The sequence below is a fragment of the Bufo gargarizans genome, chromosome 7 (assembly GCF_014858855.1).
Source record: "Bufo gargarizans isolate SCDJY-AF-19 chromosome 7, ASM1485885v1, whole genome shotgun sequence".
Lineage (NCBI taxonomy): Eukaryota > Metazoa > Chordata > Amphibia > Anura > Bufonidae > Bufo > Bufo gargarizans.
The window spans coordinates 131,366,557-131,389,532 of record NC_058086.1 but is presented as its reverse complement, the minus strand read 5'-3'; the positions used below and the strand labels follow the sequence as shown (position 1 = coordinate 131,389,532).

The window sequence follows — 22,976 nt, the reverse complement described above, 5'->3', positions numbered from 1 at the left end:
TCTATTGAAAATGTTATGCCCAGCCCAATTTTTTCTATGTAATTACTGTATACTGTATATGCCATATAGAAAAAACGGAAACGAAAAACGGAACAGAAACGGGAACACAACTGAAACAAAAAATGGAACAACGGATGAGTAAAAAACGGACCACAAAACACTGAAAAAAACATACGGTCGTGTGCAGGAGGCCTAATTCTGCATTCATACTCATAGAAGTTAATCCTACAATGAAAAGTAATAGAACTTCAATTTAAAATGATGGATTAGAAAGCTTTTATTACATTATTCTATATCATTTTCTTCAAAATAATTCCATGTGTTAAATCATAAAAAGTAACTAATACAACCATCAAAAGGAACACTATAAGAAATAACTGCATGAGAAATAAAGGGTGGATGAGGGTAATTTAAAGTGATCCTCTACTACAGGACTGGATGGGTCAGGAATAGTACTGTGAATGTAGTGTCTGAGTCCCAGCATAAATATAACATATGCACTACAAATATGTTTACATGCGCCTATAAACCTGTCCAAGGAACAGTAAAACCAAATACTTTATGATATGTGTCAACCTTTGCAGTGGGCAAAATGTCATCTGGAATTCTTGCAGTATAGTAAAGTGGGCTTGGCTGCCTGTAAAGTGCAAGAATGAAGTAAGTTGCTCAGAAATATGAAGTCAGAACAAATGTAGACCTGCCCTGATGTGTTTACCTGCAGCCCCTTCCTAGACCCCCCTGAGCTGATTGCAAGGCTCAGCCGCAGTCATTTCTACGCTGGAAGCTGCAAAGACCACAGGAAAGTATAAAACACGACAAATAGAACCTGGTCTTCTGGAACTCGGGGGATGCTTGTAACGAAATGTGTGTGTCCGGGTTTCCAATCGAGTTCTGTTCTAGATAAAACTGTTTAAACCAAAGATACATAGGGATCATAGAAAACCCCAACTCATAGAAGACAAAGGCAAGGAGCAAAGTCAATTTAATGGGATTTGTAAACGAAATCCTTTCAGATTAGTAGAGAAGAAGCCGACTTTACAGAAAGTGGTGACAATAGGACGAGTCCATGTGTCCTGGAATATTCTGCTAATCTGCTAATCTGCCGGTCACAAGGCAATGAAGTGTCCCAAATATATATATATATATATAAATAAATCTATACACATATATATATATATCATTTCACCCATAAATATATGTAACTCTGGGAGCGCAGAAAGTTCCTCCTTATATTAGACACAGATTTTCGCTACTTTGCCCAAAAAACATTTACTAACAATTTATATAATTTTTTTTCTAAAAGGCAACAACTAAAATATTTCTTCCAAATAATAACATATTCGATAGAGAACATAACCCTGTTGGTTGGGGCAGATTTCGTTCTGCTTTTCCTTCTCTGGAATGCTGCTGGATATAAAATGGGTGTTTGCACAACCTCTTGACTCCAGCAGTTACGTGGTGATAAGGTTAATTTTTAATTAAACTGTGATGTCGCATTGTGTAAAGAGAAGCTTTATTTACACAGAGGGGAATAAAAACTGAGGAAACTTCAAACTTGTACTTTTCAGGTTGTGCAGGATGAGCAGAGAAGGGGCGATGTATATAGGACCATGGCTGAGAACATACAGGACCGGCGGCCATTACCTCTGCCTGCAGTAGCATAGGATTGTGTGGTCAGGGAGAGAGAAACACTGCGCATGTGCGGAGCAATCAGTGCCTGGAGTCATTTATTTATTTATTTATTTATTTATCATACAACAAAGTTATGTTTTCAATTGTTTATCTTAGAACATTCATTGTAATTCCTGATAAGATAGATAGATAGAAATAGAAGATAAGCAGCACACCTCAAGAATACATACCAGGTGCAATCCTTCTCAAGATCATGGACTGGCAAATTACAAGAAATGGAGGAAAGAGACAGCACTGCATCTGAAGAAAAAAAGTGGACTCCTTTATTCCCCCATTCAGTCATTGTTTTCACTCAACTGGAGTGATGGCTCTTTCCTCCATCTAAAAAAAAGATAGATAGATAGATAGATAGATAGATAGATAGATATAGACAGAAAGATAGGTAGATAGATTATAGTTAATAGATAAGAGATAGACAGACAGATAGATAGAAAGATAGATAGATTATAGTTAACAGACAGGTGTAGTGCTGTTGCAGTGCAGACGTGTCTGGCCTCCCGGGAAAGTACCAGTGTGCCAGCTGCAATGGCCGCCCCACTGGTTGACACACATACAGTTTGTAGCCACTTGTGATTCTCACTTTCTAAAACTGTGATTAAAGGGCTCTATACCCTGAACCCAGGTCTTTATTTGGTGCTGGGGTGACTGCAGGCTATTGTCCCCTGTTGTCAGCCCCTTCAGGCTGAGGAGAGGAGGACAGTCATCTAGCACACACGGCCGTCAGTCAGAAGCAGTGACATACGCCAGTCTGAGGAGACGCCGGTGACCGGAGGCTGTGACCGCCAGGGCTCAGGGTAGAAGTTACCATGGAGCGTACGGGCCGTAGACATAACAGAGGCTGGAGAGAGGAGGGGCGGGGCCGCGGTGACAGGAGACGAAGCCCCGCCCCCAGCGCCTCATACTGACACTGATGACAGGACGGAGGGAGCTCAGAGTGGCTGCTGCGCCCGGGAGGTGCGAGGAGTCCGTCCTGCTGCACACAGGTGACCGCTCCAGACTCCTAATCCTGCTGCACACAGGTGACCGCTCCGGACTCCTCATCCTGCTGCACACAGGTGACCGCTCCGGACTCCTCATCCTGCTGCACACAGGTGACCGCTCCGGACTCCTCATCCTGCTCCAAACAGGTGACCGCTCCGGACTCCTCCACGCAGGTGACCACTGCGGAGTCCTCATCCTGCTCCAAACAGGTGACCGCTCCGGACTCCTTCACACAGGTGACCGCTCCGGACTCCTCATCCTGCTCCACACAGGTGACCCCTCCGGACTCCTCATCCTGCTGCACACAGGTGACCGCTCCGGACTCCTCATCCTGCTGCACACAGGTGACCGCTCCGGACTCCTCATCCTGCTGCACACAGGTGACCGCTCCGGACTCCTCATCCTGCTGCACACAGGTGACCGCTCCGGACCTGACTACGGATGGAGCGGCTGTAGTCCCGCACATGTACACCCCATGCTGCCTCACCTCTGGAGCTCGCCCCCTGACTGCACAGCTCACCCGCACTTAAACCACAGGACAGCCGCACTCAGTTATGCTGCCCAAAGTGGAGTCCGAGGTTATGGGAATGTCCCGATCGCACGGAGAACAGGGGCAGATGCCGGACAACATGCAGGGTAAGTGCCGGATTGTCCCGGTGCTGTCATTACTACAGTGCTGGGTGTACGCTGACCCTGTTCTGTCTACAGCTGTACTGTGCGTGTATACAGTGTGTGTACCATGTGTGTGTGTGTGTGTATACAGTGTGTGTGTACATGTGTGTGTGTACAGTGTGTGTGTGTGTGTATACAGTGTGTATGTGTATACAGTGTGTGTGTATGTGTGTGTGTACAGTGTGTGTATACAATGTGTGTATATGTATCTATACAGTGTGTGTATATGTGTGTGTGTATACAGTGTGTGTGTATACTGTGTGTGTGTAAACAGTGTGTGTGTGTGTGTATATAGGTGTGTATACAGTGTGTATGTGTGTGTATACAGTGTATGTGTGTGTATATGTGTGTGTATGTGTATACAGTGTTTGTACATGTGTGTATACAGTGTGTGTATATGTGTGTGTATACAGTGTGTGTATGTGTGTGTGTATACAGTATGTCTGTATGTGTATACATGTGTGTGTATACAGTGCTTGTACATGTGTGTATATACAGTGTGTATATATGTGCGTATACAGCGTTTGTACATGTGTGTATGTGTGTATACAGTGTGTGTGTATACAGTGTGTGTGTGTATACAGTGTGTACATATGTGTATCCTGTGTGTGTATGTGTGTATACATTGTGTGTGTATGTATACACTGTATGTAAATGTGTGTGTATACAGTGTGTATATGTGTATGTGTGTGTGTACATTGTGTGTATATGTGTATGTATACAGTGTGTGTATGTGTGTGTATATAGTGTGTGTGTATATGTATGTATACAGTGTGTGTATATGTGTATGTATACAGTTTGTGCAAATGTGTGTATACAGTGTGTGTATGTGTGTGTATATAGTGTGTGTGTATGTATGTATACAGTGTGTATGTGTGTGTGTGTGTGTGTATATGTGTATGTATACAGTGTGTATGTGTGTGTATGTGTATCTATACAGTGTGTGTATGTGTGTAGACAGTTTGTGTGTGTGTGTGTATGCAGTGGTCTACAGTGTGTGTATATATATATATATATATATATATATATATATATATGGATACAGTGTGTGTATATATGGATACAGTGTGTGTATGCGACACTTCTGGGTGTATAAATATTATTACATGATTGTGTATGTGATTATTGGATGTGTAGGAGTTTTGTGTATATCACTGAATGGCATGTTGTCAGTCCCCCCCTCCCACTTCCTGCACTCAGGGGGGTGACAGTATATAGGATATCCTACTATAGGATGATGGTGACAGTGTATGAGCAGAGATGACCAGAAGGGTCACTTACTGGAGTACAGATGGAGGGGAGGCAGAGGATAGACCCCGACTGCAGCCAGAGGTATCAGTAATAAAGATACTACTGCCGGTGCCTCTCTCCTGTCTATCTATCTATCTACCTATCTATCTACATATATCTATCTATCTATCTATCTATCTATTTACCTATCTATCTATTTACATATATCTATCTATTTCATATCTATCTATCAAATTTTAATTTATTGGCCTCTGTTGTTTATCTTATATTTGTCATTCTTTTGCAAATTTGTATGTCACAAAATGTAGTCATACACATATAAAAGGTAGGTAGATATTAATAGATACATAGATTAGATAGCAAGACAGATAGACAGACAAATAGATAGATAAACAGACAGACAAATAGACAATTATATTAATAGTCACTGCACTAATAAGAGAATTTGAATTTGCCACTTCTATATAAACTGATAGTTTTCCTTTTTTATTGTAGTTTTTTTTGTGTCTTCATCTCAGTATATTCTGGATTGGATTTTGGATTGTGAACTTTTTCAGCCAGTGCAGGATGGTGATTACACCAGTTCTTATGATTTCTAAATTATTCACATGATACTAAATTATACTCTAAATTTTCCACTGCAATATGCATCTAGAGAAAAAGCCAACATAACCTACATGATCTGGGATACAGCCATCTCCATATCTCAGGGGGACCTGTAGAGCCATCAGTGCCCTGGGTTAATGTTACAGCTTGTAAGAAGCTGCTAACTGCTTGGACATGCTCTCTGTTGTATCAAAGACACTTATGGAATATATATATATATATATATATATATGTATATATATATATGTGTGTGTGTGTATATATATATATATATATATATATATACACATATATACTTGTAGAATTCAGTACACCATTCTGTAGGAACATATCTCAATCCACTAATATATATATATATATATATATATATGTATAACATTCCATACAATGCCGCGCTGTTAGAACTTATATATTCTTTCTTGTTTTCTTGCTGGGGATTTGGGCAGAGAGCTTGCACTCTTCCCTAGAACATGAAAGTGCCATAACTGAGCCCACTAGTTACAATAGTTTTGGTTATATTCTACTAATCTTATTCTGAGAAATTGCAGTTATATAAAATATTCTGAAAGTAAGTGATGAAAGTACCTTCTATAATATAACTGGGCATGCCTGTGCCCCCCTGTCTGATTTACCCGTTTTGAATAATTACATAATTATTCCAGTTTTCGGTCACGTCTCAGGGCAGACGTAAGTTTCTTTTTAGTGAGTGGAATCAGACCTCTCTGAGGAATATACTAATGTCTGTAACCTGCACAGTGATCAGAGCTTTTAAATGATTTTCTCCATCCTGAAAGTAAATGGACTATTAATGCAGAACTCTTCAATAACATATTATATTGTATTGTATTTAGGGACGCTACAAATGGTTTGGATTTCTTAAAACATAACTGCAAATATAACTGCATATGTTTGATGCTAACGTAGCATAAAAAGTTGTGATAGATGATTACAGATGAAACGAATAGACATTTAGATCTGTAAGCCAGTGTGTTTGGGGAAGTCTTCTAAATAACACAGTATTCAGTAAAAAAAAAATTAGAAAAATATATATAATTTTTGAAACAAATGAATTGAAAATTGCAGTTTATTAGACCATACCTGGTGACGGTGCTTTTGTCCTCTGCAGCATACAATCGTCTTACAATGTTTAACAAGTATTAAAGCAGCAGATAACAATGACAATGTCAATAGTATTTTAGAAATCTTACAATTGTACCAGAAGCTTTATCTGCAGGTTTGATCTAATGTGGATTTGGATCTAGTGATTGAGCAGATAAGTATATTAGTTCTGGGAGGGCAGTGGGTAATAAGGAGGAATGTGAAAGTTTGGCGTTCACTCTCCCAGGGTTATGTGTGACTGCTCGGATCCGCACTGCACTTAGTATAGCATATCAAGGAGCAAACCTGATGGGTGTGGTGTAGCCTTCGTGCCATCAGTAACATTTCAGTGGTCCATCACTTACTATGTCTTACAAATTATAAGGCACATGTTGTCTGTGCCAGAAAGATCCCACATCTGTCTATCTGAACAGCAGCTTGCGTCCATTGCTACATGGCATACATTTTATGGACTGGGCTTGGACTTCCTAATTAATGTTGTACAAGTACTAAGTTTGTGTCTCATCTTCGTTCAGTGTCGCAGTTTAAAATGATGGGCTACTCGTATGATGACGACTTGGAGGAGCTGTGTCCGGTCTGCGGGGACAAGGTTTCTGGATATCATTATGGACTGCTGACCTGTGAGAGTTGTAAGGTGCGCAGTTCTGAATATTTCTCTTTTCTTCCACTTGTTACTACATTCAATAACTCTTCTCCAGTGACACTTTACTGCTCCTTCCTCACTTCATTTTAGTACTGTCTTTTTATCATTTTGCAGTAGAAGAACATGTGGTCATGTTAACTATTAATGCAATTTACTTAGTCAAAGAATAAAAATAGATAGATAATAGATATATAGATACTAGATAGTTAGAAAATAGATAGATAATTAGATGAATAGATCAACAGATAATAGATAGATACTAGATAGTTAGATAATAGATAGATAGATACTAGATAGTTAGATAATAGATAGATAGATACTAGATAGTTAGATATAGATAGATAGATAGATAGATAGATAGATAGATAAATCTGAGAGGTTTTAACTTGCATGTCTGGGGCATACGGTTTATCTAGATTTTTTGGTGTTGATTATCTGTATTTTCTAGAACCCGCTAAAGGTTATTAAATTGTACATCAGTATTATCCTTGCATAAAATCTGTTACGTTGTGTTTAGATAGTCCCCGCTACTGAACTTTCTAAGCAGATATTTTTTAAAGAAAGGATTTTTTTAGATTGTTTAATTGTACTAATATTTCTCAATATTGCAGAATTAGAACTTAGAAATCTTAGAACAGGCTTTCTTAGGAGGGGGAGTTCATAACTTCTGAAATAACGTATTTAATGATAGAATTGCAGTTAGTTAAAGTCTTCCATATGTCAAGTTATACTGTTCTGTAGTAAATAAGAGGAAGGGACGCATCATGTGTATGTTTACTGATTATTCCATCTTTCCCCGTATTCTCTAGGGCTTTTTCAAGCGGACAGTTCAGAACAATAAAAGATATACGTGTATTGAAAATCAGACCTGTCAGATTGATAAGACCCAGAGGAAGAGATGTCCTTACTGCAGGTTTCAGAAGTGTTTGAGTGTGGGAATGAAGTTAGAAGGTAAGAAAATAGTGGACGGGATCTGTAGAGGTATGTGCAGCCAGGAATAAAAAAATAAAAAAAAAATGTATATATATATATATATATATATATATACACATAAATAGACAGACTACATTTACTATTTATTTTATACATTTATGTATATAAAGATCATAGAGTTGTGGTTATAAAAATGTATTAGCAATTAGTAATTCACGTTTTGATATTGATTGCACCATTTGTATATGTGATGACATCTGGCTCCAGAGTTTTACTTACACTTTGTGTAGGTCATGATGCCATCCAGATACTACATGATCGAGTAGATGAAATATCTCAGTAGAGACTAGACATAGTAGGACCACAAGTGATCACACAGAAATTATCAGTATATTCTCGGTACTCGCACATTGGTCTAGTAATGTCATACAGATATTTTCATCAGAACAATTTTCTCACATACGATTGCTTCGTCTGTATCAAAGTCAATAAGATTGCTTTGATGCTTTGACCCCCAAAACTGATTTTCTTTTACTGCAGAACAAAATCACAGAAGTGGCTGAGAATTATTTTTGATTGCATCTGTTCCATCTTTGATGCAATGAGCCAGATTCACATTATTAGCAATTACAAGGCTTTGACCACGGTTGGATGGGCACAAGGGTTGGTCACTCACTCTGCATGTGCCCATTGCCTTCCTAACCAGCATTACAATAGTCGTTTAGTAAGATGATCTGCAGATTCACATAATGTGGGTATTGTAACCAGACTGTGTAACTGCAATTTTACAGCATTTGTCCATCTTTAGTACCGAGGTTAACAGTTCTGAATTTCTGCAAAACCCAGAAACCACTCAGTGTTTATGAGGAATTCAAACTCATTTAGCAGAACATCATCTTCCTTGACGAATCAGTGAATATTGTAATAAGTGAACACAAATAAAAGTTAGCTGGCATTAAAATATGGATAGGAAACATTTGGTCCTTTCTCATTTCCCTTTATCTTTCTGTTTTCTGGATACAAGCTAACTGCCTGTTCTGTCTATTGTATCCCTCAAAGTACAGACATTAGACACAGTGATCATTTGTAAAGCATATGGGACATATTTAGGAGCAGAGCATGATCACTGGGAGATAATACGCATATGTACATCATAACACAGCACATTTGCTATAGGAAAAGGCTGAATAGCTGCCATTACGATATACATATATAGTCGATTTCCATAGGGTTCATTTAGTCAGTTACTTTCTAGTATTTAACTCCTTGCAAAGTTCCTGCTTTGCAGTTATTTCAGTGGATGGTTCAAAAGCTAAAATCTTCATTTTGTTCTGTAAGGTTAAAGTTTTAACGATGTATGTCACCAGTTGGAGACTTTCCCCAAAACATGGCATACTTGTACACAAGGGCGATTGAGCTGGTACAACTGTGCCCGCCGTAACCATAAAGAGGGTGGCTGTGATTGAGATAGCTTCAACATGCAAGGGTTAAAAATTGTAAGTTTTACACTTTGTTTTAATAACCACATGCATTCATATTCATTGTTGCCATACTCACAATAAAGTGATTTTGTCAAAGGCAGCACGGTGGCTCGGTGGTTAGCACTGGTGCCTTGCAGAGCTCGGCTCCTGGGTGTGAATCCGACCAAGGACAACATCTGAATAGAGTTTGTATGTTCTCCCCGTGTTTGCGTGGGTTTCCTCCTATACTCCCCAGACACACTGATAGGGGATCTAGATTGTGAGCGCCACTGGAGACGGCAAGATATGATAATGTTTGTAAAGCGCTGGGCAATATGTCGGCGCTGTATAAGTGAGTAAAATAAATAAAATTAAGGTGAAAATAAAAAAGGCAGGATTGCCTTTCCCCTGCTTTTTACCATTTGAAAAAAAATAAAGTTAAATATTAACATGTACTGCCAAAATGACGAAAAACATCTTTAACTTGTCCCACAAAAAAGCAAGGACTCGTGTAGCTCATGTAATCGAACAGATTAAAAAGTTATGGTTGATAGAAGGGGTGGAGGAGAAAAAATAAATAAAAAAAGTCTCCTGTCCTTGAAGTCGTACCTGACTTTGCCCTTTATAGGGTTAACATGAAGCTCCACACTTGAATATAGTTAGCAGATGTACAATCGGGCATGTTTCTGAAAAAATAAATAAATAAAATAAATAAATATATATATATATATATATATAGGTTAACTGATTTTGACAAATCTCATCAGTTTTAGACCTTATTCACACTTCAACATATATGCAAAAAATGTATTATACATCTCTCTTTTTTTGTACTCACTCCAGATTTTGGATGAAAAAAACAAACAAAAAAAGATCTGAAAAAATATGCATATATGAATGAGGCCTAAGTATGTACGTCTCTTTATTTACTACGGTAAATTTAGATTTTGGATATTCCTGTGTCAATGATCCAAACTGCAAATGAACCTTGCTGTTGGTGTTGAGAATAAAGCAGGCCCCATGGGGTATCAAGGTGCTAATGTGCCAAACAGACCGTGCCAAATTACAACAGCATTGTACACTTAAAGTACTAAATAGAGGCACGTGCCGTAGGTGTAATAAAATAATTAGGCCTGCTTGTTTACAGTTTCCAGGTAGCGTCTGGAAAATTAAAGATGTGAAAAAAATTAGACATTTCAAAATATATCTTTACCATTGTAAATGATCATTATAAAGCCAGTGGTAGACGAGGGTGGTGCTTCTCATCACAGTTATGTTATTAATTAATTCGAATTTCTGTATTTCTCCATCCTGAGAAAACAAATATGTATGTCCCCTGATCAGTCAATTTCAGTGCGGGCTTCCAACAGGCATCCTCGTTTCATTTCTGCATCTTATTTTCTAATTAATATTTTTTCATTCCTTGAGGCCAAGGAATTGTGTATAGACATTATGAGGGATGAACATGACAGTGAGATATCTCGCTCTCTCTCGCTCTCTCTCTATACATATATATATATATATATATATAACTTTAAAAAAAATATAGATAGAACAATTCAGATAGTCTGCCCACTACAGTCTGTGGGTACGCTGACACTGGGGGCACCTGGGGGTGCGGGTTTCCAAAGAGAATTTCCATTTGGACTTTCATGGATTTGTCCGCATTTCCACAACCAAATCTGTGGGTATTGTGAATTTTTTTTGTAGATTTTGATACAGATTTGACCCAATCTCACCATCTGCATTGCAATGGATGAAAGCCGCACTAAAAATCCATAAAAACAACTGATTTCAAAATCCACATGGCAGATCAAAATATATGCAAAGTGTACATGATATTTGTCAAATCTCATTCTCATTGCTGGTACTGTATTATGCTGCGTTTTTTGTGCACAAAAATCCACATGGAAAAAACTGTCCATAATTCGCATTGAATATAGAATTGTTTTCATAGTTCTTCCATAGAGAATATTCAGCTGTGTATGCACACATTCTTGCACTGGCTTCCTGTCCTCCAATCACCATTCAAACCCCCATCATTTGTACTTCTGCATCTGTTGATGTTGGAGCCTACTTGCTTGATGCCGAAATCACATATCCAATTATATCATTCACGTACAGATTCATGCAGTATAATGAGTGCAAATGTAGTTTCAACAAGAATATTGTTTTTTTTCCTTAGTTCTCAACCTTTATGCCATTGATGATGGCAATTCATTTGGCAGGGGCAGGTTTAGAGAGAAAGGTCACTCAGGTCAACCAGACCACAAATTCGTTTTCTGATTATCACTCTGCAACCGATCTGTTCATTTGGGACGTCAAACTTTTTTTTTTTTCCAGTTAAAAATAAAAAAAGGACACTTTTATAGGTTTCCAGATGTGGAAACTATAGCATATAGAAAGCCTGAAAAGAAAAATAAACGTGGCAGACAGGGAAATGTGAGAGCGTACTGCCCTTTTTTCCTCTGGAACTTTCTTCTCTCCCCCCCCCCCCCAAAAAAAAAAATAATAGAAAAATCTCTGTATCTAATTATTGAAGGAATTTTGAAATTGTTTGAAAAAATATATATATTTGAAAAATACATTCTATTTCTCCTGTTTGTGTGCATAATATTCCACAGATTCATCCACTTAGAGCTCCTGTCTGCTATAACTCCTGCTCCTTGTAATGGCACCACAGTGTGTACTTTACTAATAGCCCTATTAAACCTAAATTGTAGCCTATAAATTACTGAGATTCATTAATTGCAGACGTCTTCATACAAGATGTGTATCTGAGATCTCCATGCATTTTTAATGGTGGTGTAATCACTCCTTTGCAAAAGAGCCAGTGGCCAAGGTAGACGCAGTCAGTGTCACTCGCTATCCCATTAAACTTGCACCACAATGAAACTTACCGCTGTGACAAACCCCATTAAAATCCCCCCCCTGGCTGCAGCTGAACCACATTTCTTCTTAATTATTCCTAAAACTGAAGACTCTGCTTTTCAGAAGCTTTCGTGAAAATAATATCAAATTTTGTGGAAAACAAAGTAGGTTAGTAATTCTATACATATCTAGAGTGTATAGGCATCATTGTATATGAGCAGGCAGAATTGTATCTATAAGCCTTTCTATGAATTTCCCTTGATTGAGGATTGCTGCTATTGTTTGTGTCTCCACTGATTTACTGTCATATAAATATTAGGCAATCGTATTTGTGCCTCAGCTTTAATGTTAGTTTTTCTTTGTTCTACAGCTGTAAGGGCCGACCGTATGCGTGGAGGGAGGAACAAATTTGGGCCAATGTACAAACGGGACCGTGCACTCAAGCAACAGAAAAAAGCTTTAATCCGAGCCAATGGACTTAAACTAGAAGCTATGAGTCAGGTCATCCAAGCCATTCCCACAGATTTGACCATTTCTTCAGCCATCCAAAATATCCATTCGGCATCCAAGGGTCTACCTCTAAGCCATGCCGCCCTTCCCCCAACAGACTATGACAGAAGCCCCTTTGTGACGTCACCTATTAGCATGGCCATGCCACCTCATGGCAGCCTGCAAGGTTATCAGGCCTATGGCCATTTCCCCAGCCGTGCTATCAAGTCGGAGTACCCGGACCCTTACACAAGTTCTCCAGAGTCTATAATGGGATACTCATACATGGACAGTTATCAGTCTAGTTCCCCTTCAAATATCCCACACCTTATACTGGAACTCTTGAAATGTGAGCCTGACGAGCCTCAAGTCCAAAGCAAGATCATGTCATATTTACAGCAGGAGCAGGCCAATAGGAGCAAACATGATAAACTGAACACGTTTGGACTCATGTGCAAAATGGCCGATCAGACATTGTTTTCTATCGTTGAATGGGCGAGGAGTAGCATATTCTTCAGAGAGCTAAAGGTAAGGCTGGTGTCTGCTGCTCAGATACCATAACTTCTGGCTGGTAAACTGTTTTTTTTTTGTACCTATTATCTTGAATTAATATCATCTGTAAATAATAGGGGTACAGCCACACGGTCAGGTTTCCTGATGCAGTTTTAGAAGCCAAAACCAAGGTAAATAAAAAATAAAAAAAAAGAGAAGTCGTATTTGTCCTTTATACTTTATTTCCTTTTATGATCCTCTCCTGATTTGGGCTTCCAAAACTGCATCAGAAACATGACCGTGTGGCCAAACTCGAAGAGTTGCGGAGCTACAGATCTTTCACTTTTTTTTTTGTAGACATTTAATGGCATTTTTGACTGAAATGCTGCGGCAGATGGTACTTTAAAGTTTATAAAAAGTCTTTTTTCCCATAGGACTTTAAAAGAAACACCATACAGAAAGCATGTTTACAAAATAAAAAATGCCACAAAAAATACTTAAAAAGCTGATAAAGTAATGTATGCGTGTGTGTGTGTGTGTGTGTGAAGGAGCAATTATTAGGTGATCTTGCTATGGTTCTGGGGTGAGAGAAAGGGCGTTCACCGACATAGCATGCATCAAAGTACTAACTTGATTCAGTTTTTAGTAAATGCTATATTTGTGCACTGTACAGTCTTGTAGAGTTCACATGAGAGTTGGTGAAAATACTCACGGCTGACCCATAGGGTTAGCATTTTCCGTGGCAGTGCTGAAAGGATGTTTAATTATTCAGGCTAACAAGTCACATATAATTAGGGAACTAGAAGTGTCTTAGATTTTTTTAAGTTATAAAAGCAGGAAATGTCTTCAACTGGCCTGATGAAAGAAACGTTCAGGTCTGCTCTTTCAATTACTGATCGCACACAGCAGACACAGCAGTGGGCCTATTGTACAGGCAACTGAATTGTACAACTTCCCCGCTAGTTGTTAAAAAAGCTAAGTAATCGCTCTCCAGCTCCTTGTTTTGTGCATTAAATAAGTGAAGATTGTTATATGCAAACTACTTCAAACGTTACTGAACCTGTCTCTACAAAGTCCACTGACTCAGGTACAGAAGGATCATATGCCTTTCTGTCATCTGCACTGATGTCTCCCTCCTTCTATTGACCCCCTACTGTCAATCATTAATGAGCATGTTACAGCCGAGAGGTAGATGTATACTTGGGGAGCTTACAGCGGCCTTGTCTGATCTCATTGTGAATATAGTCAGCGCATGCATTCATATCTGCATATGTTTTTAGTAGTGTTTGATTATGTGGTTTTTATTAGTCACATCGGAGGAGATTTATTATCTCCCCTGCAACAGGAAAGTGGCTTTAAAAAGTCACGGTCTGCGTGTTTGTGACTTTTTTAAATGCGACTTTTTGAAGAAAAAAAACACTTTTTTACGCCGCCCTCACAATTTCTTAAAAAGGAGAGCGGCAAGGGTGGGAAAGGGACGTCGCCAACAGCCGAGACAAATTTATCATTTTCACCAGTTTTTTGGTGCAAACGAAGTAAAAAATCTACGGCAGCTCTGAGCTGTTATCGATTTCTGTTTAGGTGCACAGACTGCCGGAGGTTGTGCCAATTAATGACAAGGCCTGCGCCTATCGTAAATTAGGTGCCTCCTCCAGCAGTGCAGAGGATATCAGGACCAGCACAGAAATCTCCCCCTATGTGCCTATATACAGTTACTGTTCAGATAACTGTGTAAAGAAACACAAAAAGAAAGCACCTAGTCATTCTGTGTGGAGACCCCAACATTGCCTAGGCAGTTATTCCAACCATGATACCACTGTCGAAGGCTCTGTTCACTCTTCCTCTCCTTGGGTCAAGTTTCCACTGTGTTTTGATGGCTAGAATGGCAACATGTTCTGTCCCATAAAGTCAAAAAATGGCACCCGACAAAAACCTAATAGACCTAATATGAGTCAATAAGATTTGAAGGCTATGTCAAAAACAGAACTAAGCCAAAAACTGGCCCTTCACAGAGGACTATGATCGGCCAGAATGTGGCCAACCAGTCGTACAAATGATATGGCCATCAAAATGTCAGATTGAACCGGCAGACTATCTGAATTTGGCAATCCAACATGACAGATCACATTTTGGCAGACATTATTCTGCTGTCAGTCATGATGAATGATTGTTCATGTATAATTCTCCAACTGTGGTGGTCCGAAAATGGCCAACTTTTATCTTATGTGTGTAGGCAGTTTTAAAAATGTTTCTTTAGTAAGGAAACACTCCCTGCAAAACGGATACATGCTAAAACTCATACATGGGGTTATATGCCTAGTGCAGGGCCTGAAGTAGTGGTGCACCACAGTGTATTATACTCTGCCCTTTAGGACCTGCCCTTGACAATGTAGCAGTTTTACCTGGAGCACAGTCATCTGCTTATTGAAACTTACAATAATTTACCTGGATTTTCGTTAATGTATTTGTCCACATAGTATTGATATTGGGAACAGGTCTCTATAATCCTATCGATTTGAAATGTTGTCACAGCAGATCAGTAAACATCCAGTTCACATAAAATTCAAATGTACTTATTATGTCACTAACCTGTGACAATTGAGATATACTCTGTGTCCTGTGTACAATAGTCCCTGTTTATCTCTAATGTAGACCTACATTCTGCTTTTGGACACCACTCATGGGCTATCTATGTACAGGAAGCTGATTGCAATGGTATTGTTAATACACTGTAGACCTCACTGTGCCGGAGAGAGAAGAAACATCTCTAACTTATAAAAGGCTGTCAAGAGATAATACAATAACTCCAGGACTTAGATTTACTGGGTGAATGAACTATATTTACTGGGAGAAATGTATATATATATATATATATATATATATATATGATGGAGATTTTTATTATACTTTTTTTACTGATATTTCACCATCAGATTATTACATGGTAAGTCGTATGACTCGCATGACCACTTGAAGAGAACCTGTCACCATGAAATGCAGTGCAATCTGCAGGCAGCATGTTATAGAGCAGGAGGAGCTGAGCAGACTGATAGATTTATGGGAAAGGATTCAATTAAGCATTTCATTTTATACATTTAAATCTCTGCTCTTTCTGAGCTCAAGATGGCACATTTGGCTGTTATCAGTGGTTAAAAGCATTTTTTGTGTGTGTATCCAGAGATAGGTGTCAGTCATTGATAAGATGGCTGCAATGTACAACTGAGCAGAAATGTATGCAGAATCTGTCACCCAGATTTTGGACCATGATCTAGAATAATACACGCGTAGTCCTGTAGATAAGCAGACCAGATCTCTATTTTTAATTTTCCTGCTGTCAGCTCTCAAAGCTGCACTGAAATACACCGTCCGGACCGCTGTGCTGTTCTAACATAATGGAGAAGATTCGTGCCCATGCACAGCAGTCTAAGGCTGGGTTCACACCTGAGCGTTTTACAGCGTGTTCCTACGCGCTGTAAAACGCTCAACAAGGAGAAACCAATGCTTCCCTATGGGAATGGTTCTCACCTGGGCATTTTACAGCGCGTACGATCGCGCAGTAAAACACCCGACGCCCCAAGAAGTACATGAGCTTCTTTGGGGCGTCTTGTCGCGCGTTCCCGTACATAGACTTTCGGGAACGTGCAACAATGGGTGTTCGCTTGTCTCTGTATGCGCCGGTACAATCGCGCATACAGAGCGCTCCTTTCAGAATGCTTAGGTCCGAACCCAGCGTAAGCGCTGACAGCGCAGGAACGGGTGGCATCTGGACTCCTTATCTGCAGTATTAGGCCTCATGCAGACGACCGTGCCGTTTTTTGCGGTCTGCAAACCGGAAATAACGGAAGCCACCCGTGTGCCTTCCGCAATTTGCAGAACGGAACGGGCGGCCGTCAATATAATGCCTATTCTTGTCCGCAAAGCGCACATCTTTTTCGGCCACATTAAAGTGAATGGGTCCGCATCCAAGCCGCCAAAAAGGACCCAAACAATGGTCGTGTGCATGAGGCCTTACTCGTATCACTCTAGCTAATAGAGTGACCGATTCCCTTTGAATGTGTAAATGACAAGTGTTGCTGAATCTTATTATATATGACTCTGCTCAGCTCCTCCTGCTCTGTACCATGCTGCCTGCAGACTGCACTGCATTTTATGGGGACAGGTTCTCTTTAAAAAAGTTTCACAAGACTTGCACTGAATCGAATTCTTCACTGAATTCATGAATCTAGCTAAACAGAAGGGCGTTCATTGCAAGAAGTGTGTGACCTGGGTAACATCAGCAAAAGCGCTGATGAAAAAACAAGCCCAATATTAAAAAAAATATTTATAAATGCTACAACTATTTATAAATGCATTGTCAAAATGCTATTTTATGGTGACAGGTTCACTTTAAGAATGGTCGCCTGGTCTTAATTGCTTTATGAAACTGTAATTGAATTCTAACGGGTTTACAAGAAGCGCATACCTCCGTGCCCTGGGAGCAAACCTTTCAACACTATTTAAAACCATTTTAACTTTAAATAAACCCCAAAGAGAAGAGTGCGTGGATTTGGATTTGCCTCATAAACAGAGGAAATATAATGAATAAAGTGTTCTCTCCCCAGCTCCTTTTTATATTTAGCACTTCCAGTAATATGAGCCAAGTAGGAACAAAAGGAGGGATAAATATAGAAGTGGGATAATAGATAGCCGTGAATATTCTTCAGCTAGTGTTTCCATATCACAAGGAACGTTCAAAGGGGCAAGGGTTATTTTTAAGGATTTCTCCGTTTAACAATGGGGCTTCAGTTTACTATGTTGACTGCACACAGGACAGTGATGTAACTATTCTTCTTTATGGGATTTATGTGGTCACAGACATAGCATGTCCCAAGGCATGGAAGTGTTACTGAATTTTGTGGGCCACAGGAGCCCTGTAAACTTTGGTCTACGCAAATTTTTAATTTTTTTGTGTTGATTCTCATGCGGACAACCTGCAGCATAATACAGAACGGGCAAAGCGAATGAGATTTCACCAATCTCATGGACACTTTGCTTTGATCTGCAGAAGGAACAGCTGCCCCTAATTGAACAGTCCTATCCTTGTCCATAATGCGGACAATAATAGGGCATGTTCTATTTTTCTGCGGAATGGAAATATGGACATAGGGAAACAGAATGCACATGGAGTAACTTCATTTTTTTTTGCCCACCCATTGAAATGAATGGTTCTGCATACAGTCCACAAAAAAACGGAACAAACACGGAAAGAAAATACGTTTGTGTGCATGAGCCCTTAGGCTGGGTTCACACATGACTGATTAGCTGCAGATTTTCTGCAACAGTAAGGCTAGGTCTACACGACGACATTTTGTCGCACCAATGTCGCACAACAATTTTTATAATGATAGTCTATGGTGTCGCACTGCGACGCGACAGTCGCAAAAAATCCATTCGAGATGGCTTTTTCTGCGACTGTTGCGTCGCAGCATATCGCATGTTGCAGTTCGACACCATAGACTACCATTATAAAAATTGTTGCGCTGACATTGGTGCGACAAAATGTTGCGCGACAAATGTTGCAGTGTAGTTGTGCCCTATCTCGTGCGACAACTATCGTCGTGTAGACCTAGCCTAAATCTGCAGCCTTTCTGCTTCTAATCTGCATCAGAAAAAACGCACCAAAGGGTGCACACGCTGCGTATTGTGTCACATAAAAGCTGCAGATACCGTGTAGTGTCATTCCTTGCATTAAAAAAGGTGAAATCCGTTATGAAATCCACTGTATATGGCCTCATGTACATGACCGCAGTTTTGTTCCGCATCTGATCCACATTTTTGGCAGATCAGATGCAGTCCCATTCCTTTCAATGATGCTGCAGAAGATGCAAACAGCGTCCGTATGTCTGTTCTGCAGCCAAACAAAAAAAAAGTAGAACGTGAATCGTTTGTGTCCGAATAGGCATTTCTAACAAATGGGAGGATGCGTGGATCTGGTATCCGTGTTTTGTGGATCCGCGATTTGCATAAGGCCTAAATTGACATGCTGCAGATTTCAAATCCGCAACACCACATGTTTTCTGCTGCATTTTTTTCTACGCAGCATGTGCATAATAATTCAGAAATTCTCATCCACTTTGCTGGTACTGTACAATGCTGCAGATTTGCAGATCCGCAGCTAACCAGTCATGTGTGAACCCAGCCTTATGTGGATTTTGAAACCCACAGCATGTCATTTGTGCAATTCCCGACCTTCTGTAAAGTGGTTTTCCCTATAGACTTCGATGGGATTGTTAACATAAACAGAATCTGCACGAAAATTTGCAACAAAAAATGCATAAAAAAAGTACCAAAACCACAAAATGCAGATTTCATGGGGATTTTCTGCACAGAATTCTGCACACTGCAGGTAACCTCGGGGTATGTTCACATGTTAAAACATCAGCTCCATATTCCACAGCAGAAACCGCTCCGCTCATGGTTTTTCATTTTGAACAGTGCGGTCCTGCTCTCGACTTCAGCTCCATTGAATGACACTAAACCACGAGCAGGCTCCCAATGCGGCTATCCGAGGCAGCCTGACCAAGAAAGGACATATTAATTATTTCCGCGTGTGGAAAACCACATGTAAAAAATCCTCAGCTCCTTGAACTGCGGTGCGGCCGTCCTATGTAAAACAATGTGAGGAAGTTTCAGCACAGATTTGGTCCGTTTTTTTATGCTGAATCTGTGCGTGTGAACATACCCTGAGTGCAGGTGCATTAGCTCTAGAATTGAAAAAAATGTCCAGCCTGGAATTTTCATGTTGATTTTATCCAGAGTAAGGGCTCATGCACACGACCGTTGTTGTTTTGCGGTCCGTTTTTCACAGATCCGTTGTTCCGTTTCTGAGTTTATTTTTTTCAGATTTAAGTCCTCTTCTTTTCCGTTATCCCACAAAACATATCGGTATGGTTTCCGTTTGCAATCCGTTTTTTTGCTGATTGGAAATGCGTAAATACGGAAATGGAAAGTACACTGAGTATCTTCCGTTGTTTTTGCGGACCTATTGAAGTGAATGGTTTTGCATACGGTCCACAAGCAAAAAAGGAACGGAAGCAGAAAGAAAATGCGTTTGTGTGCATGAGCCCTAAGATAATAAAAAATAAACGCCGTTGTATTCCCACTCGGCCAGGACATGCGTTCTGCAGGTTTGTCACTGTAGGTGTCAGGTTGAGGTTTGCGGGAGCTTTGTGGTATGAGCGTGCCCACCCACATTTTCATGTACCATGCATCCTATACAGACCCGATGGCACATTTTACACGCCGCTGCGCTGTGTTCAGTGGAGTTTTTTTTTTACAAGATGCACAAGAAAAATTATTTGTCACTCATTTGGCTAATTCTGTTACGTAAAGTAGCCGGCAGTTTGATGGATTAGAAACCAGGCGCAGAAACCAGAGTTAAATTGTTTTCACAGAGATGACATTGATTTTATTCATTAATAATTCATTAAACAATGGAAGCAATCTTAACAATTGTGAGGCACAGGCTTTGAACATGTGGTGCTTTCATTTTCCCGTGACATCTGTTATTACATTGTAACACATTGTGTTCTGTATCCTGGTCTCATTTCTCATTGTAACTCTCAGTGTCTCCGGTAGAGTCACTGCAAGGTAACATTGGCTATTCTCACGGATGTGTTATAAGGAGATTGTACCTGGCGGTATAGAAAAACTACGGGAAACTGCGCCGAATCACCGGCCATACGAGAACAGGCCATAAACAGACTTACTATATATTCCCTACATATTGCTGTGCCAGTCAAATACTAACTGATGAATTTTGTTCCAGAATGACATGATTTTTCCCACTTTTAATATTTAAGTTCATTTTGGAAATGACGTTCTTATTCGGACATCATAACAGTTATAACTAGTGTTGAGTGAATCGAAGTCAAACAAATTAACTTCGATCTGAATTTCTGGAAAAATTAGATTTGCTGCAAAGCCGAATTTCCTGACTGGGGGCGCAATCTCTGTTCCCCACCATTGCATCTGCAACATACAAAGAAATGCGCTTTGTGACAAAATAATTCAGCACATTTTATAATTCAGCACATTTTTGAGAAGTGAATAACAAAGAGGATGTGGTTTTGCACCAGATTAATAAATGGCATGCTCCAGGTTTATGGTACAAAATACTCATCTAAAGAAAATCACCAGAAGTGGCGAAAGGAAAAGAGTCTAATTTACACCAAATCGATCAGACACCATGTGACACAGAGATATATCGGTGTATTTTCAGCCAAGGTCCTCTAGGTTTAGGCGATCTTAATTTAAAGCGGAGCTGTCCCTCTCCTGACTCGTCTGTGTTAGTAACTCCCTGCGTTCCCCATGTAATAACAATTCTGGAGCGTCTGTTCTTATGGCTCTATGCCGTGCCATTCTTCTATTGTTTCTGCTAAACGTTTATGAATGAATTACTAGCAGTTTGCAATAAGTATCCAACTGAGTGTTGCCTGTTTGGGGGGGGGGGGGGTACATGCACAATCTGACACTATCCGATCAGCATTGGACACACTCCAACTGGTAACACCCATCTGGACCTTTATTGCAGACTGCTGACAATTTACTCATGAACTTCTAGTGGGCATAATGAAGGACTGGCACAACATAGAGACATAAGAATAGATGCTCCAGAATTGTTGTTACATGAGAACTGCAAATACCTACCAAACCAGACATGTCAGAAGATGTGACAAATCGTCCAAGAACAGCAGCTGCCCTTATCTGGCTGTCGCTGCTGCTTTACAGATTCCCCCCATTCCAGAGCAATTAGTGTCCTTAGTTTTGGATCACAATTGGAGCGAGAGCTTCGTACAGTATTAGAATGTATTGGCTCTGATGAGCGGGAGTTATTACTTTGCATAATAACTTCAGAAATTGATTAAAACTGTAAAAAACATTGAAGGTTTGATGCAGAACGGAGGCACGGAACGCCACAGAAGTTCTACTTTTGTGCGGTGGGGATAGATCACGGACACATTCAAGTTGAATGGCTCTGGATCCGTCTGCTGAATCCACAAGGATGTTGCCTGTGCATTGAGGACCGTAAATTGCTTGGAGCGGCCGACCTACAGCCGTGTGCGTGAGCCCTAATGCTGTGCTTCAGGTTGAGCCTGTTATGTCCCATTGCAGAGTTCTTGCATTTTTAACAGCATCATTGCTGTCAAAAACTGCAGAACCTAGAGAGAAACCTCATAGACCCCACTGTAAGTCAATGGGATCAATCAGGATTCTTTATGATCTGTCAGAGACTCTATCAGCCATGACGGCAATGTGTACAGACTTTAATACTGATAAGTCCCTGAAATTTGGCTTTGCTGTGAAGATCATTCAGTACTGCTTTATCAGGTTATTGTAGCCTAAACATTTCGTGGTCTTTTTGCACAAGTTACAGATTGGAACAGTGGCCTATATGTTTGCATTTCCTTTTAATGCATTTTCCCCCTTTGAAGTATAAGAGATTCTGTTATACAGGAACTGAGCCTTATTTGCTGGTTTTGCTATTCTTTTATTTTTCTTTCTTTTTCAGCTTTTTCTCAAGTCAAATTAACAATTGTAAAAAGTGGAGTGTACGCAGGACTTGTAGACATGGGGGCAGTTTCTCAGTAACCTCGCGCCGTGCTCGTCACAGTCTACAGTTCCGCTCCTGAACTTTACATACACAGGGATCACTTCCAGTTGTCCTTCGAAGTTTTTAGTGCTGTTTACTTTAATGAAGTGGCTCCTTTATGTCACATGGCCAACAA

At 39.9% G+C, this 22,976-nt stretch overlaps 1 protein-coding gene across 3 annotated transcripts in view; it reads left to right on the top strand.

The window, feature by feature from the left end:
• The window catches only part of NR5A2 (nuclear receptor subfamily 5 group A member 2), a 103,918-nt gene that overhangs the window by 17,549 nt on the left and 63,393 nt on the right, over window positions 1-22,976 (top strand). Inside the window, exons 1-5 of one of the 3 annotated variants that reach the window (XM_044301703.1) lie at window positions 2,564-3,053; window positions 3,090-3,309; window positions 6,837-6,955; window positions 7,774-7,915; window positions 12,599-13,245. In XM_044301703.1, coding sequence (XP_044157638.1) covers window positions 3,228-3,309; window positions 6,837-6,955; window positions 7,774-7,915; window positions 12,599-13,245 — 990 coding nt within the window. In that variant the 5' untranslated portion in view covers window positions 2,564-3,053; window positions 3,090-3,227. Of the gene's footprint in view, window positions 1-2,563; window positions 3,054-3,089; window positions 3,310-4,642; window positions 4,678-6,836; window positions 6,956-7,773; window positions 7,916-12,598; window positions 13,246-22,976 lie in introns of those variants that run through there. The other 2 variants (XM_044301705.1, XM_044301704.1) reach the window with 2 other exon arrangements.